The sequence below is a fragment of the Centropristis striata genome, chromosome 7, assembly GCF_030273125.1.
Source record: "Centropristis striata isolate RG_2023a ecotype Rhode Island chromosome 7, C.striata_1.0, whole genome shotgun sequence".
Taxonomy (NCBI): Eukaryota; Metazoa; Chordata; class Actinopteri; order Perciformes; family Serranidae; genus Centropristis; species Centropristis striata.
Window position 1 is genome coordinate 11,021,715 of NC_081523.1, and position 19,644 is coordinate 11,041,358.

General features: G+C 45.1%; 1 protein-coding gene across 1 annotated transcript in view; it reads right to left on the bottom strand.

Moving 5' to 3' along the window:
• fam222aa (family with sequence similarity 222 member Aa) overlaps positions 1–19,644 on the bottom strand; it is a 50,195-nt gene that overhangs the window by 6,145 nt on the left and 24,406 nt on the right. Inside the window, exon 2 of the mRNA XM_059337647.1 lies at positions 16,611–16,753. Coding sequence (XP_059193630.1) covers positions 16,611–16,707 — 97 coding nt within the window. The 5' untranslated portion in view covers positions 16,708–16,753. The remainder of the gene's footprint in view (positions 1–16,610; positions 16,754–19,644) is intronic.

Consider the following 19,644-nt stretch of genomic DNA (forward strand, 5'->3'; position numbering starts at 1 on the left):
CTAACAAAACGCACAAAAATTAACTGCCATAACTGTGCCGTCAGCAAATGTCCTGGCGACCTAAGGAGTCTGCAGGGTGCAGGCTGTGACTAGGACTCACTCCATTTCCTCTCCGATTGCAAAATCATTTTAAAGAGACTCCACAGCCAAGTAGTCACAATTCTCATTTCTTTGCTCCCATTACAGATAGCACGGGGAGTTCATTTCAACAACCCTATGGGTCTCCAACTGTGAAAATGATTAAATCTACAAGATCCATATCATAAAAGAAATAAATTGGGAATTTAACAGCAGAGGAGAGAGACTGTGAATATCCCAAGCCAAATTAAGTGCAAGACCTATTCCAGTCCGTTTGGTTCATCCTGCACAGCGCATATTCTAAATCAGAAACACTCTACTCCAAATTAGAATTTAAATTTGTAAAAATAGCCTAGATTTAATGACTTAGTTTTAATCAGAGTGAGGGAACCTGGTGCCATCCTAATGGGCAAGGCTGAGTGTGCCAGTCCAGCCTATCTAAGATCTAACCAACCTTACTGAGGCAAAGCCCTGCTTCCCTGGTGACGGCAGTGCCATTTGCTTTGATGTTCTGACTCGCAGTGGAAAACTGACAGAAGACTTACTTCATTTGCTCAGAAGATAAAAACATGCTCATTTCAAAGCACATTGCTGGTCCACATGCAAATGGAATGGCAGCATTTTTTCTGATCTTCTTTACATGAGGGCGAAAAAAAAATATCTTTGATCATCACATGGTCTAAATGAGGAAAAATACTTGGCTTTCAGGCATATCAAGGGCCTGCACCCTGCCGCCCCTACAAGCCCCCAGCTGCAATATGCCCATCATTCCACCTAATTACTGCCACATGAGGAAAAAAACCTATAAAAACAGCCAGGAAATTCATTAAAGGGTGGCTAATTCTATTCCTTCTCACTGACTAAGTCCATATTTTCCATGCCTGAGCCTGCATTTCTTCTGAGAGAGACGAGGAAGCCCTCTCCCTCCGTCTTTTCCCAGCTTGGCCCTTGTTTGTCAATAGGCAGAGCCTTTGGCACACCAACCTGGCATCAAAGGGTTTCACACTTCACAGGCCACAGGGATTAGAGGCCTTTCAGGCCTACAAAACCCATCTCAGCTCCACAAAGGCTTCCGGTTATTAGAACCCACAGGCATAAAGGAAGAAGAGGAGGAGGAGGCAAATGAGCATCTGGATGCTTCTGATTCCAGCTTCCTCAATAAAAAGTTCCATGGTATAAATTTTATAGCAAAGTTGATTACAGTAAGTATGGCCGCAAACCAGAGTGTAATTTCTCTCTCATACATACACTGTTATACATTCTGTGTGTTTGATGTGCAGGGTCGCCACATCTCTCTCCTCCAGAGCAGTAAGTCTATAAGTGAGGACAAGGAGGTTAAAGGAGAGAGTCTCTTTTTAGACTGGCACTCTGTGACTTATTGGTTTAGGCTGCAGTAGATCATAGCTATGAGCAGCAGCATACAGATGGTGCAGGCTGATAAACACCCTCTGAGGCAGCCAGCACTACCTCCTCATAAGGTAGGGGGTTTCCTGCACCTGTGCACACTCTCCAGCGTGGCCGTGCATGCAAACACAATGCGTGAAAACAGGGGAAAAAAGAGAGGCAAAAACATACACACACATCCGCATCTGCAGTTGTGTGTCTCATTTGCCATCAGTGGAGCATGTTGTTATCCTCTGCTCAGCTCTCTCTCATGAAATGTAGGGCAGGGACAACAACAGGTGCCTGTGCGGGCGACAGCCTGCAATGCCTCCTGGGCTAAATGCTTCACACTCGCTTCATTTCGACATGCGACAGCCTTGTAAGGATTAATTATTTCCCTGGGGATGGAAGAATATGGTTTTTCCCTTCCTGTGAGCAGGAGGCTATGTGCTCTCACAAGCACATGAAACAGCTTATAGTAAATGAATAAGGAAACCTGGGCGAGCACTGCTTTAACAATAAGCAAGAAAAAAAAAGTTTCACATGAAAGGAATGTAAACAAACCAAGCATATGATTGAATTGCATTGGAGATGAGATAAAAGCTCAGGCAAACACATGCATTAGTTCTGAGAGATCACGCGCCAGGGAGCGGAGATGGCAGGGAGGCAATTAATGGGCTGACCTTCGTCCTTAATCACCCAGTGCCTGGCACACAATGCCCATGTGTCAGAGCAGCACATCTCTAAATGCCACCCCTCATTAGCACGATGCACGTAGTGAGAGAGGCTATCTGTGCAGCGTTACACTCTCCAGTGGTCAGACAGAGATAGCAAGGCTGGGATAGGATAACATGGCAGCACAGAACCGGACTGAGCTGCAGCGGGCCATGATATGATCTAGAAATCCCATTTCACTTGGAGGATGGGCACTCTCCTTTCTCTCCATTTTTGATTGGCATGAAACTCCCCAAGCGCGACGTCCTTGGTGTACCCAGCGCTGTTACTGTGATTGCATGTGTGCTTGCGTGCATGCACACATGTGTGTGTATCTGTGTGCGAAAGGGGTACCCAATTCTGAACACTCAATTAACACTCCTTTAATTAGCCAGCAGTACATTTTGAATTCTGATGAACTAATTTTCTTGGTGTGAGGGTGGAGGAGGTGGTGGAGGGCTGGTAAAGATGAGGTCCACTGGGTACAAAACAGCAATAAAGAGGGAACTGGTTAGATTAGACTGTAAAAAATCCATTACATTCTGTGCACTTCTTCCAAGTGAGAGGTCAAATTGTGTTGATCACAAGAAGCAAAGGCAGACAGAGAGAATATGAGAGCAGGGAGTTAGGTGAGGTGGAAAGAGGGGGGGTGGAGAAAAAGGAGAGAAGATAGGGAGTCAGAGGCTGTGCGAGAGTGCAGCACCAAATCCAGAGGACCATGAGAATGCTTTGCATTTTAATTAGAGGTTTAAATGAATAAGCAGAGGGAAAAGTCTGCGAGAACTGCCTGAAATGCCCTTGCTCCCATTTATTAGTGTTCCAAGTGTTCTAAAATTATGAGCAGGTTGAAGAAGTTTCTTCTTATTAGTGGAGAAAACGCTCCAACACATCAAAAAGCCCTCGCCGTTTCCTCACTCACTCCTGCAAGCCCGTATCCCTCCTTGTTTTGATCCCCTCTGACCATGTACATTGGTGAGCAGTGGGGGAAAAAAGTGCTGGTTTAAATGAAGGGAGACGACCGTTTGGCTGAACTGCAATTAAGTTTTCACAGAATGAGTGCACAGTACACATTAACTTTGGCCAAACAAACAGAGCCGGCTGTGATGAGGTTAGGGCAAACAACAGGAGCAGAGATGAAAGAAAACATGGGGTCAGCTTCAGTCCAACATCAACCAAGTTCACTGGGAGCCATGTCTCCCTCTGAGGGACAGTCCCTGTTGAATGTGTGAGAGCCAAGAGAGGACATTAGACTGATCATGTGTCCTTTCGACCTACATGCAGCTGTGTATGCTGGGTATTTCTTTTCCTAGACTGTCCTCCCTCAAAATACGACCCCATGTGTCGCTTGTACAGCAACTTATTAGTTACACAACCCAGTTACACTTGTAGTTAGCAGCGCATTCTAGTGGCCGTAGTCATTAGGAATGAAGCCAAGGCAGAAGTATAAAGTTACGGAGTATTAAAGCAAAGGGGACTGAGGTTTGTGTCCCACGTTAAAACAAAAGTAAACAACTTAACTTGTGTGTCACCTTTTTTTACGCCAACAACGTAACTACCTCGCTAACGGCAGTTCTATGCATTGATTTCTTCTATTTTTTTAAAACTATCTTTTGTATCACAATGTAGTTTTTGCCATAACCTTATGTAAGTAGTTTTGTTGCCTCAACCTAACCAAAGTGTAACCGCGATAGAATGTTAACAACATGTTTAAAATCAAGAAATTTAGGACAGTTACGATGTGTTGATCTCCTGCAACCGTTAAAGGCACTTATTTTGGAAACGCTCCTGTGTGTCGTATTTCAGGGCTCGAATAAACAACCTATGAGGTCGTATGACACAGTATTTTTCTTTGGGAGAAGCGCATTCAATAAAGGATTCTTATAGGATTCAAATTGGGGTTTCCAGACTACGGCCCCCTTCTATCCAGGGGGTCTTGAACCACATTCCACCACTAGTGGACACTGTGCCTTTAACCTCATTGTAATTAAGTTATTCAGATTAATAATTCAATCCCTCGGTTTGGAAAAAAATGTATGACCTGTCAAATGTTTTGCAGCCATGAAAGAGCAGATTCAACAGCATTGTTCCATGGAGGCACCCTTGACCTGTGGCTATTGTTTAGCTCTTAGCAGATAGGATCAGGGTCTATGACATCCTCTCCCCACCTCCGTTGGGCAGGCGGGGGGAAGCCAGAGGCAGCTTCGTGTCCTGAACAATACCTGCCTTGTGCTAATGGAGGTGTCATCTGGCACAGGGCTGATTAGTCAGCGATTACAGCCAGGCCTCAATTGCCGTGACAACTGCTGCAAACACAATGGGCCCTGATAGAGCCAGCTGTTTGGTCCTCTGCAATTAACCCTGCATCCCACTCGTCTCCGGCAGTGCGCTGCCTCTAATTGACTATCGGCACACAAAGCAGGGGCTGTCGGCCAGACCCCCTGGACATAGCCCCCCACCCCTCTGCCGAGGTAGAGATGATAATAATAGAGGCGTCCTGTGGACTCGGCCGCCAGTCAATCAAAGCCTCAGTGCCCCACAGGAGCTTCCTGAGGAGAGCGGGAGCAGAGGAAGCACATGTATGAGCCAGTGATCAACAGGGTACAGCAGCCTTGCAGGGGGCAGACATGTTGAATATGCCCTCAGCCGGAGTACTAATCAATTCAAGTGTACGTGAGGGGGAAAGGGAACCCTGCTGCTTGCTTGATATCAGAAAAGCCATTTTTAGGAACACTCATCTCCCTCTGTTCATCTCAAGGTTGATTTTCTGTGCAACAACACAGCGAGAAAAAAAATCAAGGCAATTATTTGTCAGGCCTTTGCTATCTATAATTGCAAAGATAAAAATCAAACTGCAATGATTTCTCAAAGGATAGAGCTGTCTGAATTCACGGCTGCTTGTGTCATCATAATCATCAAACAAATGCATAATATAAGACAGTGGAAACAAAAATGCAGTCTTCGCCAAACTACTTTCTTTCTTCTTCAAATTTTTCACATTTATCTTTCAAGGGGGTTGACTCATCGATTGTAATTTTTAATGTAGCTGCCTAAATAAAAAAATGTATTTTGCAGAGTAAACAAGCTGTATATATCACAGTCACATAGTGTTGCGTTTGAATCGAATGTCACACACTAAACAGGAAAATATTTAATCGAATCAGTCACTATGTAAATAAAATCAGTAGTTGGACAGCATTTTTCAACAGGGGGTGCCTTGCTGCAATCACATATTGGGCTTTTAACCTGCCAACATGTTTCACAAATAGCAAAGAGGATAATGAGAATGTTAAAGTAATCTGCGCACTGATCCTTCACAGGCACGCAGACATGGCACAATGTCAAAAATGGATTTAATCATTAAAAGAGATTTAAAAAAAAAAAAAAAACTTGGAAAAAACTCCCAAATCTAATCTTTCATTTCATTAAAACCAATCTCATCTCAGATTTAATCTATCTATTTCCTGCGCAAGCAGATGGAAGAAATACCAAATTGAGAGCCTAATTTGGGCTTCCTCCTCACACAGACTGCAGCATGAGGTCATTTAGTGAGCCTGCAGTGAGGCAGTCCACGTGTGCGGTTAATATAGTACACTGAGACAGAGATAAGGTCCAGGTACAGATAACACTAGGAAGGAGCAGAGGAAAAACAAGATCTGTTTTCACTTTCTGCATTGCCTGTTAGTCCACCAATATTATAACTCTTTTACAGTTTCACATATATGTAGAATGTGATGGCGGACAATGTGTCCGATCAAAACAGCTAATTAGGATCCTATTATCAAGGTTTCCTCCTATGAAACGTGAAATATTATACCACCAGGACACTGTCATGTTTACATTTTCTCGTTAGAATTTATCTCTAAAGCCAGATGTTCCTGAATCAGCCATGAAAATTAATTAGCTGGTTTGATGTGGCAACCTCATGCTCCTTCCAGACAGACCTGGCTTTTATGAGCTGTAGGGGAAATTACTGAAAATTGATTGATCCTGAAGGACTCTTCTGTACACATGGCCTGGAAGACAGACAGACACACACACACACACACACACACACACACACACACACAGAAACACAAACTCGTAGATCCTGCTAACAACAGCTGATTCAAACATTTTACCCTCCAGTTGAACCTGAAATCCTTTCTCTTTCATAGCTACAACATCAATAACCATTAATCATCATAATCCATTAAGTCAGTGCTTCTCAAACATTTTACACTGTGCACCATCACAGAAAATAGTAGGCTCTCTTAATACCTTCACTTCAACTGATGCTAAAATACAATCGCTTAGGCCTAACCTGTTCAGCTAGGGACAGTTCACAGAGGAAGAAGGTTTATTCCTAATAAAAAATGCATTTATTGTTAACTGTTTTGTTCCGGCAGCCCAATAGTCTGAAGAAATCATCTTTGTCTAACTCTAACCAAGTAGCTTTTACTCCTAAGACATTGCTAAACCACAATTTTGTCACATTTTTATTTTTTTCAAGAATTTTTCTTGCTTATTCACAGAATATTTTGCTTGTACCCCCTCTAGTGTTTCGGATCTGAACATCTATTGCTCATAGTTTCCATTTGATCGAAGATAAGACCATTCATTTGACCTTCGTTTACAATCTTACCATCAAAATTTATCTCATAACTAATCTGCATGTGTGAGCTACGTTCATGAACGTGACTATGCAGGCTGATATAGAAACAAAAACATTACAGGACAGGCTACATTTATTTTGAATTACATTTCTGGGATGCAATAGTTTCAGTATTTTCATTTGAAATGTTGCATATTGATAGCATTACATATATTTGAATTCACTAATTAATTAAAAAAAATAAGAAGCTAAAGAAGCACCTACATGTTCTTTAGTTTTAGTTCAAAAAGGAAAGGGAATAAAAACAGGTTGAATTTCCCTCTTCATTATCTTTACCTCCTTTTTAAAGCAAGAGACATAGATGTATCTTTACAGATGAAGAGACAGACATCTATGTCTCTTGCTTCATCCCCCCCTCTCCGTGTCTTCTTCTTCCTCCTCTCTGTCTCTTCATCCCTCCTCTCTGTCTCTTCAGTCTCCCTCTCTGAGTAAGTGAGTTTCATCTGGGGTGCTTGCCGGGCGAAATCACCTCAGGGCGAACACTTTATTATCTGTAGTCAAAGCGTCACCACAAATACCATTCTACACACACAAGTGTCACTTTCCATTTGTCTGCACTCTGGCTGCATTAGCGGAGCCGAGCCAGCCCAGAGCCTCGTCTCAAACACGCCCGGCAGAAGAAAACTAACAGCGTGGGAAAGCACTCGCCTTGCATTCCTGCCCCATTAACACCACTGGCATCACCAGAGGAGACCTGCTGCCTCTCCTGCAAATTAAAAACATTACCAGCACTAACACTTTGTCAAGAAAGCATCTGAAAAGACAAAACTAGAAAGATATTTAGACATCAGACATATTTTGACATCTAACAATCTTGGCCTTTTATGTTATGTTTAATGCAAGAAGTCACAGCGTGCGCGAAAGAGAACTAAACATAGCATTCGTCTTTAATTCAGAGCAGATCACTGCAGTGTTAATTACTGATGATCTAGCTGACTGTCCAGTAAAAACAACACCAGTGGGTAGCTTATGTCCTCTCTGAGCCACAAAGGAACAGCGGCAGCCATGTCAGACCTTTTGTGGGACACCCGCGCACCAAACAAACACAGAAACTGGGGCAACATGTTTACCTCACACTACACACTGCACTCCATAAACAAAACGGACAAACAAAAAGAACGGGCTTCATGTTTGTTCCCTTGACAGCCAAACAAAAAAAGGCATTTCAATAGAAAATATCAACCCTGAATATTTCACACAGTGAGCAGAGCCCACGACCTCATTTCAGACACAAGTTTCACCAGGCTCTTTCCATTTGCAATAATTTATGGGCCTGGAAGGGCAACATAATAGATTATAAATGGAAAAAATAACTATATTCATCACAAAACTGCTCTCTGTTTAATAATCAAGTCTGGCCAAAGGGCTTAGTGGAGTGCACAGTTTTGTATAGATGGGGGGACCTAGCCCCCGGTTTGTTGGCTGCCTATGATGAGCCAGCCCTCAGGCCTGCCTGGGCCACCCTCATTGTGCATACAGCATGGTCTAGAAAGCAGAGCTTTATCAGCAAATACCCCGAGTCAGCACAAGCAGCGGGGTGGTTATGCGTTGCGACTGGCACACCAGCCGATATTGTCATGTGCGATTAGGCCTGTGCTCATGGGCCTGTGAACTCATTCCTATGGCATCAAAGTCAACCCCACCCCCTACTCTCCTCCAGTTATATCCCTGCCTCTCTGCTGCCCTCTCCTCTTTCTCAAGGTTTTCCTTTTTACGTTCTGCCGTGCCACTTCACAATGTACCCTCGCTGAACCCTGTGGAAAGCTGTGCTCCAGTGTAAACACACACAAAGTCGAAGCACAACAACAGGTTAGACTGGTTTGATTTCCAAAACAAATCTCTGCAGCTTAATTAACTCACTCAACAAGGGTCAGCATCAAGTTAGAGCTAGCCAGTGCAGCGAGACGCAGCCGGTGCCAGTTGTTTTGTCTCAGTACACCTCTCCAGATGACAAGGCTGATAGAGAGGAACAAAGGCCGGCTCACAGAAGAAAGAAAGACAAACTGTGAGGCCAGTTATGGGAAAACATCAGGAAGAAGAAACAGAGATTAAACCATTCAGTGATGAGGTAGAGAGCAGCGCAGGACACAGAGCCAGGAAAGAAATACAACAAACTGAAATCCTGACCTGAAAGATTTATGTCGAGCCCTCCCTGTCCTGTTTTTAAGAGAATATGCCACGCTGCGACACTATTTTCTCAAAGGGCTGCATGTACAGCCAAGAGCAAGTAGCATTCACAGTCATGCACAAACTCAAATGGACACAGCAACAACACAAACACACACACACAGGTTTGGAGTAAGGGACCCCAGAGGTAAAGATTGTAAGCCTCTACAGAGATAAGAAAAAGAACCAGTGCAGAGAGCAGAGAAGGAAGAAAAAAGGGAGAGAGAGTGGGAGTGAGAGGGAGAGATGAGGGGAGGCTAGAGGCGCCTGGGCAGGCCTGTCAGACTGGAGGAAGTGCTGGTGCGCAGGCCTGCAGGTAAATGGAAGAAGAAAGGCGCCTGCAGGCTGCCTGAGGCAAGCCTGGGCCCTTCTGTTCTATCATTTAGGAGACAAGTCCTCCACTGATTCCCAATTAATATTTAACACTGCACAGACAACAAGGCACTCGACTGCAGTACACATGCCAACGAAAGGAGAGGAGAGGAGAGGAGAGGAGAGGAGAGGAGAGGAGAGGAGAGGAGAGGAGAGGAGAGGAGAGGGGAGGAGAGGAGAGGAGAGGAGAGGAGGAGAGAGGAGGAGAGGAGAGATACATTAATGGGTGTATGTTTTGTAAGATGAAAAAAGATTTTGAAAGATTTCATGTCAGTGGAGTTGTGGAGGCAGAGATTTAACAGAAGCAATGTGTTTTATTTTAAGAATGGCTTAAAGCTGAAATCTGTAATGTTTCTTAATTAATATACGTCCATTTAATCCATCTACTGGACTGCGGTGAAACATTAAAACAGAAACAGCTCTCAACATTTTCAGTACCTAGCAACATCCGAAAGCTAAAAACAACTTTATAAATTAGACACTTGCTGCTCCATGATGGAGCAGGCAGATACAGCCCTCCAGGGTTAGGGTTAGTGAAAAGTGGTTGTTGGAAATATATTCAAAGGCTCAGAGGTCCAGTGGAAATGGTTCAGAGTTACAGAGTTAGAACTGGCAGCCAGAGGTCAGCAAAAAACACACCCTGCCTCTGATCCTTTAACCAAGCCAATGTGAATCAGCGTTTCTCAAACCTTAGATGGCGATGCAACCAGTGCTTCTGAAGATGGACTTCATGAGAACGAGCCGGATGAGCAAACCACAGAAACTGTAATAAAATGTCCCACAGGAGCGATGATTTCAACATTGTGCTGTGGTCAGTTTGCACTCCCGTGCTTCCTCCACAAAACCCTCTTCACTATTAGAGTGGACTGAAAAACCACAGCCAGGGATGGTATTAACATTTGGCACAAGTTCATGACTGGCTCGGACCAGAACACCAAACTCCACCAAACTGCTGTTGGCTCTGCAGTTTTACATTTTATTCACTAAACACTTCTTAGGAATTTTCCCAGAGTAATGGCACTCTTTACATGAGGCCTCTAGCAACAGCATACTGATCAATATTCATCTTCTGTGAATTTCAATCATGGCCGAGAGGTTAGAATGTGTGGGCCAATTGACTTCATTGGAAGTTAACAGATACAGTTTTGGTAGATGTAATTTATGTAATAACAAATTATGTTCGATGGTGTAACCCAATGGGAATGTACTCTTAAGACTTTACCGTATACCTTTCCAGTATATGACATGAAAACATTACGCAATATTTATTTTGTTTTGCAGAAAATAGTGATTCATACTGTGCTGTTATTACCTCCACCAAGGAGGTCATTTCACCTCTGCTGCTTGTCTGTTTGCCAGCCAGATTACAAAAAAATTACTGTCTTGATTTCATGGAACTCCCATTAAATTTTAGAGTGGATTTGAATCACAGGGACAATACACAAATCATTTTTTACTTTCAATAACCTTGAGTGAGAGAGGGCATTTGTCCTGCGCTCATGTTAGTGTTTTCTCAATTAGTTCCTGGGGAAATTTCATGTGAACGCTACCTTAAGTTGGGACAACAACCTTGAAAAGTTGGCGAAAATTTTGATACCCATTTCATGGCTCACCTGATTCATTTCCTTAGCTGTTCATTGTCATGCAAATACCGGAAACAGCTATGAACTTTTTGTTTAAACACTCTGGGCATAAAACCAAGCCTCCAGGAAGAGAGCAGAGCTTTGAAGCTGATTTGACATAGTGGCCAAACCGTAGAATTACAACCCTCAGGTCTGTCATGTGACATCATGGGGCCCAAAAAGACTTTTTCCCTTTAGACACTACATTACATAGGGAAAGAGTCATCTGACCGATCAGTCGAGGCTAAAGAGAACTTCACAACTTTGGAAATGGGACCATCCGAGGAGCTTGTGAATGCACTATTGGCCTTGGCGGAGGTCTAGTTTCTTCATGATTTGGATGAAGTGATGGGATAGAAATAGAGTAAAGGCTGGAAATCTAGTTAAAAAGGTAATGAAACCTTTCTTCCTACTTGCACACTTTGTAAGTCAAAATGTTGGCCCAAAACTAAATTTGAATTTCGAGTTTAGTATCGAGGAGACCACTCAAAAACACCAAGAGCGTGCCAGGAGCGTGCAACACCTCCTCTCATGGTCATTCTGTGTTGGGCTCAGCGCTGAGATGGCACAGGCTGTGTGTCATTTCCTGTGGGACAGCAAGGGACTGCGGACACTCTCTGTACCCTCGCTCACATCCCCCCAACCCACCCCCACTCTCTGGCAGGCGAAGACAGAGGGTGTCGATGCCTTGCACCTGGGACGCCCAAATGCCAGCTCGGAAGCTTTGGAACCAGGAACCTGTTTTTCAACCCAAGTCCCGCTGTGACCAAAACTAAAGCAGAGCCCCTCTTCCTCAATCTCACCTCCCAAGGCAATAAGATTGCTTCGCCCCCCGTGTTCACAGCAGAAGGCAGAGGGCAGAGGGAAGGCATGGCGCTGTGGGATGCCACCAGCCGGAAATGATCCTCTGTGTGCCAGCGCTGAGACGCCAACATGACAGAAGAGCCAGTAGTATGCATGAAGTAAGACTAGTACAACCAATATCATAGGACTGTCCGTCTGAAATAAAGTCAGACTCGATTAATACTCTGGATTTTGCAATATAGCAATGTGATGAAGGTGTGAATGACATATTTCATGTGGCTATGCAAACCCAGTGATCCCCAAAATGAGATTGCATAAGTAGGCTCCCTGGAGGAGGCAGACCACGGATAGCTGTCAATCACCTTTCACTATGAAAAATACCTCATGACCTCTGCTTCCCTGCTGCAGACTGTGGAATAATGACAGTCTCAGTGGGCACTCTGTGGAATTCCAAATGGGAGTTAGGAACGAGGTAGTTCAATCAGTGGGAAAAGGTCAAGTGCATGCAGATTCTCTCTCCCCCGCTCCGTCTCCATTCCTTTTCCCCCGGTTCCACTTTATGCCCTCCACCTCCAGGGTACTGAGGCAATCAGGGAAAAGGTTGTTATTTCTGCTGCTGCTCGTGACCACGTTTAAATATTCAACTGAAAACGCTCACCACGTGTTTTTTTTTCTTTCCACCTAACAGCCGTTGGAAAATTTCGCTGCAATCTGATCTGGCCAGCTAATTCCCCTGTTATGTCTCGCACTACCTCAGACAACAGTGGAAGAGAGGTGGCTGGAGGTCATTACCTGAGCATATTCCTGCTCACTGGTGGTGCAGCTTAGGAAGAGAAGCTGCTAAAAGCAAAGCAGACTAATGGCTCCGGTAGCTCCGTCTGCAGAGGCACAGGGCTATTAGGAAAACTACAATCCCCAGGTGAACCCCCATGTCATGTCCCGAGGCTGTGTGTGACATGGCCAGGTTGTCTCTGTCGATCAAGCCGGAAGAGGGCTGAACCTGGCCTGACATCTCATGAACCTGGGATATCAGGCCTTCTGGGAACTTCTCATCTACACCGGGCTGATTGGCACCCCAGGCCTCCTGGGTAGTGTCACAGAGGGTTATTGCTGCAGGTGTTCTCGTGTGTATGTGTGTTCATGTGTGCACGTCTCTGTTACAAGGAGGGAAATTCTGGACTTTACAGCAGTTGATTGGAGAAATTCAACCGGAGACAAAACTGGTTTTCTGAGTTTGATTTCACCGCAATTGCATTCATCATGAGGTGAAATAGTTTCTGTCACAATTAGGGTTACATAAGTTATTGCAGTGTAACCAAAAGTATGCTGTGTGTGTGTGTGTGTGTGTGTGTGTGTGTGTGTGTGTGTGTGTGTGTGTGTGTGTTGAGGCCAGGCCCTGCTGGGGTTAGAGACACAAGGGAACACCCAGGTTTAGCCAAAAGTCTGATCCAATCACAGGACAAATATGGGAGGGGCAGCGAGCTGTGTGGTTAACCAGGGCAGAACCTACATCAGGCTTGAATAAAGAGCACAAACACGCACACCCAGTGTGACAATGACATTCTCATAAAATGTCATGCCTGGCTCAAATATAACCACTAAGTAATGAATAAACAAATGAAAAGCTGCTGAAATCTGAAAAGATATCAGTTTTGGAGAATAGCCAGGCATACATATTCCCATCAACCAGTCAATTGAGGGATTCTGGAGCTGTTATTCTTTCGCTGACATGTGGCAGAGTAATTGCTGTCTGGGCCAGGAAGGAGGAGGCAGGGTAGCGGTGGGGGCTGCTGGGCCTCCTGTCCAGCCATGTCAACGTTACTCATCACTGGACCGGTGCACCTCCCTCTCCCCTCCAGGAGCAGGGCTGTTACGCTCACCCCTGCTCCCTGGACCTTCAGACCCACAGTGGAGGACGACGATCAAGGAGAGGGCTGGGTAGCAAGGGAGGTCGCTGCTGGCCGAGGGTGGCCAGGGTCAGTGGCATCCATTCACCCCTCTCCCCTTGCAGGGCCTTTCTCTCTCATCTGTCTGGATGGGTGCCCTCTCTCTGGGGCACAACACGATGAGAGGCCCTGGCTCCGCTGCCGTCTCTGCCTTTCATGTTTCCATCTAGGGCAGTGGTAGAGAGACGTGGAGGGGAGGACAGAGGAGGGGGCAAGCTACAAATGTCACCCATAAGGGGGGATTTAATTAAAAATGACAGGGGCTGGCGCTGGAGAGTGCAGCCACATATGCGCGGAATTTGGGCGCAGTGAAAGCAAGTGCCTATGATTTATAATTCAAGTAATGCTCTGCACTCCTTTTAATTCTACGGCCAAAGAAAAAAATATCAAAAGGCCGCCTCTGTGAGGCTAATCCAATATGATATTTTTAAGGGCAGGCGGTCAATGGCTTTTTGAAAAGCCAGCTTCTCTGTCTCCCTTTCTGCTTCTCTCTCTCTCCTCCACTTGTCTGTCTTTCCCCATCTTCCTCTGCCACTCCCTCCTTTCTCTCCCCTGCACTCCCTGCTCTACAGTACCTCACCCAACCCCCCCGAGTCCAGACACAGAGCGGGCTGCGATAATGGAAACATCCCGCTCTCCGCCTCCCGTTTCTCCCGCTAAGCTCTGTGCGCTTGGGGGAAATTGATTGTCTGGCGAGCCGATCTGAACGCTTCCAGCTGATGGTAGAGCCAGTTAAGTCCTTTTTTATTGAGGGTATGAGGGATTTTTAATGGGAGTCGCATCAATGATCTGTGCAGCCACTCGGCATCTGCATGCAGGGGCTTTTGCTAAAACCCTCCCCGCCCTCTCATCCCAACTGCACCGCCACCCCGGCCCTCATACACACATACTTTTGTGTAAAGGACAGCAGATGCAAATGACACAGCTCACCTCCGCCTTGCTGCCAGGTAATCCCCCTCCTATGCTTGCACTCACTCTGTCTCTTTGAGGGGTGTATTCTGGTATTCAGCCTCCTGTTGACAGCCCAGGTCACCTTACCCACAACCCCCATTCAACGTTGGCACAAACTGGGCCATGAACAATCAATCACAGGGACCTGCTCAGCATGGTGACCTGAGTGTGCCCACTTCTGCAGCCAGACCCACTGTCTGCCTTCCTGCACCCCTTCTGGGCCTGGATGAACAATTGCCTTATTGAGGCCAAGAGCTGCACAGTGGTGGAAATCCAACACTTGCTCCCCCCCTCCCCCCTCTAAGGACAGAAAGGAGGCTATTATGTTCAAACATCCTCATTATGAACCTCAAGTCAGTAGCTGTGGTAGTCTTTCAATCAAAGGGTTTAACAGGTGGAGAGAGAGAGAGAGAGAGAGAGAGAGAGAGAGAGAGAGAGAGAGAGAGAGAGAGAGGGGAAGACAGAAAGGGTCAGTAAGAGGGAGGGCAAAGGGAAGACTGGAGACTGTTCTTTTTCTCTATTGATTTGAGTCCTGACTCCCACTGGCTGCTCCTCAATAAAGGACCCTGAGAGGAAGTGGGCTAATCCCACGAAATTGGAAGGAGAGAATCGATTAAGACGACTGTTGAGGACTCCCTCCATTTCGCTCCCTTCCTCTTCATCTTTACCTTCTCTAATTCTATTTTGCGCAGTTTCTCTTTGTCCTCCCTTTCACTTCACCTCTCTGAAACCTCATTAGTGGGCCCGGTTGAACCCTACTCAGCTGAAGAGCTGCCCCTCACAAATGCACTTGGAAGCTCTGTTTATGTCTCTCACTCCCTCTCTGTTTCACACACACCTATACAGCTCCATATGAAACATCCATACAGAGCAGCGAAAAACAACTGCAGATCTGAGGACAGAGCAGTCACCTTTTCGTGTGACTCTCCTCTCCTCTTTAGGAGGTGACTGGAGTGTGATGTTGAGCTGAGAAGTAGCTAATTGGCCGGTGAGAAGCTGAGAAAGTACACAGGCAGTGCTTGATGTCTTTGTCTTTCATTGGGCCTGATACAATGTCCCAGTGATGAAGAAGCACAGAACCAGCTATTCCAAGTAAGCCTCTCTAAGCGGAGGTAGAAATTGGAAGGTTAGGGCTCCCCTGCTCTCCATCCGCCAGTCCTTTTAATCGGCTTGAGGTAGCTCGTAGGCCTGCCATGTAAACAAAGGCCACTAAAGACTCCAGGAGCGTTCAATAAGAAGGAAAGGCCTCTTTCCCCTCATCAGAAAACAAACTCTCACTGTAAAAGGCTTATCCAAATGCTTCGACAAAATTAGGGAGAAATTCACCTTCCAGCTGCCTGCCTGCCGCAGCTCTCTCTAATCCCAAACTGGTTAGAACTAGTTTTGCCAGCTCTGTAACAGTTTTCAGCCCTGGCTCATCTCTGTCCCTTTACACCATTTTGTGAGTGGACAGAGGGTGGTGCTCGGGGAGCAAACAGAGCAGCTGTCATGCTTTACAGGCGGCCGGCACAGCCAGGGCCAGACACTGTAAATGTTTACAGACCCTCAGGGTCACCCAGGGCCAGTGAGGCACGTTAAGCACTGTCTGTTCAGCCCTGTTGCCACGACTGCACAATCAGCACAGCTAAACAGGCCCCCTCACAATGAGTAGCCAAACAACATGGCAATCCAAGGTCTAAGTGCAGAGCGAATTAAACTGTTTAGAATTCCTCAGAGTAGCGAGGGAACACAGTGACACACAACAGAAACCGGAAAGTCTATTTTCCTTCACTTATTCACAGTCGGGGTTAACTACCCATTTTCCATCATTCACCACGACCAATAGATTAAATACAAATGACAAACACAAGCCTCTCTCATTCCTTAGCTTTAGGGGAGCTGAACTCCTGACCTCCATCGCTCCCTGCCACTTTGTTAACTCACATTTCCGTCCAAGGGCTTGCGGTGGCTCCAGGGTCTTGCTGGCACAAACCGGGTGCTGGGGTGGAGGGTTTTGCCTCCTCTGCAGACAGGCCAGCATGGCGAGGTGGGCACAGTACTACAGCCGGGGGAGTTCTGCGGCCAACCTGCAGCAGAAAAAGCAAGAAAAAGAGAAAGAGAGGAACGTTGAGTGAGTTAAGCAGGATGATTCGAGGTCAGAGCTCCATGGCCGTGTCCGGTAAGCCGGCAGGAGCCGGCTCTGGGCGAGATGGGCTAGGTTTCTCACCCAGGATTTAATTGGGAAAGCATGCCTACAGCTGCCTGCCTCTCAGCTCTGTGTGCTGAATGATAAACACACACCTGCACTGGGGCAGCACGGTTGACACGGGTTCAGAGCACAGTCCAGGCCAGTCACTCTGCAGCTTCAAACAGCACATCCACACAGCCATTCAACCGCATCTCCCGTCTATGAAACCGTTCTCAAAACAAACACACAGGCACCCACAGAAAGAGGCAGGCACATTCCTTCCAGGGCAGTGTGTATGTGGTGATTGATGGCGTTATCTATGGACAGCAAAAAAATGGTAATGCTGAGAAAACAGCAGTCTGTCTGCTACAACTTAACATGCAACAGCTCTGGGGGACTGTCAGGAAAGGCCTGGGGGACTGTCTGGATGTATGTGTAGCTGTGTGTTGAACCGTATGGTTGCATGTGTGTGTGTGGAATGCGATGGGTTGGGAGGGGGAGACTGCCAACCGTACATCAGGGCTAGTGACGGCACTAATCAATCTCCCTCTAGGCCATAAATCTCCACTTCTACACTCCCCCTTTTCCCCACAGCCACCTTCACTCAGAAACAGGGAGGCAGTTGCTGCTAGTTTCCTCTCAAAAAGCCCATCACAGCCCCAGTGGAAACACAGGACACAGTTATATATATATATATATATATATATATATATATATATATATATATATATATATATATATATATATAAAAACCTACTGCTCCCTCACCAAGGACCCTCAACAATCGAGTGGTATGGAAGGTATCATTCATCAGCAACATACCAGTGTCACATAGCACAATGATGACTGATTACTAAGTCTTCTACTTGGATTATGTGCCAGATGAGAACAGCTAAAGCAAACCATTTAGGTCCAGAGAGTGTTTTTATCTGATAAGGATCGAGATTCACTCTTCTATAGTTCACTTAGCGGATATTGTTTGGTTTCCAGGAAACATTGTGCTCTTACTGTACTGAATTTAACACTGCAGTCTCCCCTAAAAAGCACAGAGAGCACTGTGGCCTTCATCTTAGCTCTGCATGTGTTTGAGACTCTTGTCCAAAATGCATCGATATGAAACACTATCGTTTCCATCTGGGCCGGTCTCCTCCCATATTAAAACAAAGAACAGAGGCAAATATTTCATCCGTGCTGTCAGCGCCAGCGTCTCCTGCCATGATGCGTGGCAGATTATTGAAAAATGATTTCTCATGCGCCTGTCACAGGCTTGTCCCCTGTTATTTATTTTCTCAGTGAATCACTAAATGAACATTTAGCCACCTGCCATCAGTCCATTACTTAGTTTTATAGATTACCATTTAAAAAAAGCAATTATAATGATTACGAGATAAATTAATGGCAGTCCATAAAGCGCCGGCTTCTGTTATTTCTCATTTAAGGAATAAAGCAAAATATAGATCACTAGGGAAAAACATCAAAAATATTAAACCGCTAATAGAAGCATTCAATCAGACTAACCTTTACACAACATGTTCAGGCAATAATTGATCAAATGGAAAACAATTTAAAAGTATGATGCAAATGACATCTAAGCAGTTTTATAAAATGCTAGAGCTAAAAATGTTTGACAGAATCAAATAAGTCACATCCATTTAAGATGGTTATTTCAATTTTTATAAATGCATACTTTTCCGAGCATGCTAAATCACCTGGCCTTGAACAACAAATCTCGGAAAAAACAAAGTACAATACAATCTTTAGTTTCTGAAGATGAGTTTGAAAAATGTCCCATTCTGCACCCATTTAATGTGTTAATTCATAAGACGTAGATAGTAGCATTTAAAATATAATTTAAATCAGAACCGACTGGATTTTTCATTAATAGGTGCATTTGTATAACCTTTAACAGCCCTCTTTACGCAGATGGTGTGCAAAGTGCTACAGTTCAGATTGAGAAATGGAGGAAGGAAGCGTGATAAACAACCATAACACAATTTACCGCCTATAATTAAGCTTGAATGACTTTCCTGGTTTGAATAGTTAAAAGATTAGAAGCAGGTGTTACAGAAAAAAGCACCACCCCTGTAAAAGAATTCAGTCTTTCACCCATAAAAAAGATTTTTTCATAAAACATTTTTCACGAGACATTTAATTTGACCTCAGACACCGAAGGCTCGTATAACACGCTTAACACTCAGACTCAAAAATATGTATTCTTCAAACATGTTGCAAGGATCGCAAAACAACACTTTTAGCACAAACCTGACGGTGTGAAAATGGTGTTCACAAAAAAAAACTGCATCTCCTTGATAAATGTATGTAATTTAAATCTTTAGACTCTGAATTTCTTGTTAATTACACAGTTCACTCTCCCTCTCTCGCTCTCTCTCTCTCTCACACACACACACACACACACACACGCTTCCACACAAACACACACACACACACGTTGCAGATGGAAGAGAGGGGACACTCTATTTCTCGCCAGGTGCTTGAGCAAAAAAGGTCGCTTGCAGTGCCATTTCCTCTCACACACAGGCAGGCCTGGCCCAAACACACTGGCACTTTGAGCTCATTACTGGCTATTCACATAATCCTTTCTCTGTGTCCTCTCTGTGAGGATACTAATTTCACAACGAGCCCATCCTCACAGCCCATTTGTTAAAAGATAGTGGTTGAGAGAGAGGAAAGGGACACATGGTGCAGATTGAGACTAAAAGCTAGTCTTAACAGGGGGATACCTCCACAGTTTTCCCCTCTCTGAAATGAAAGACAATCGTGTAACTACCC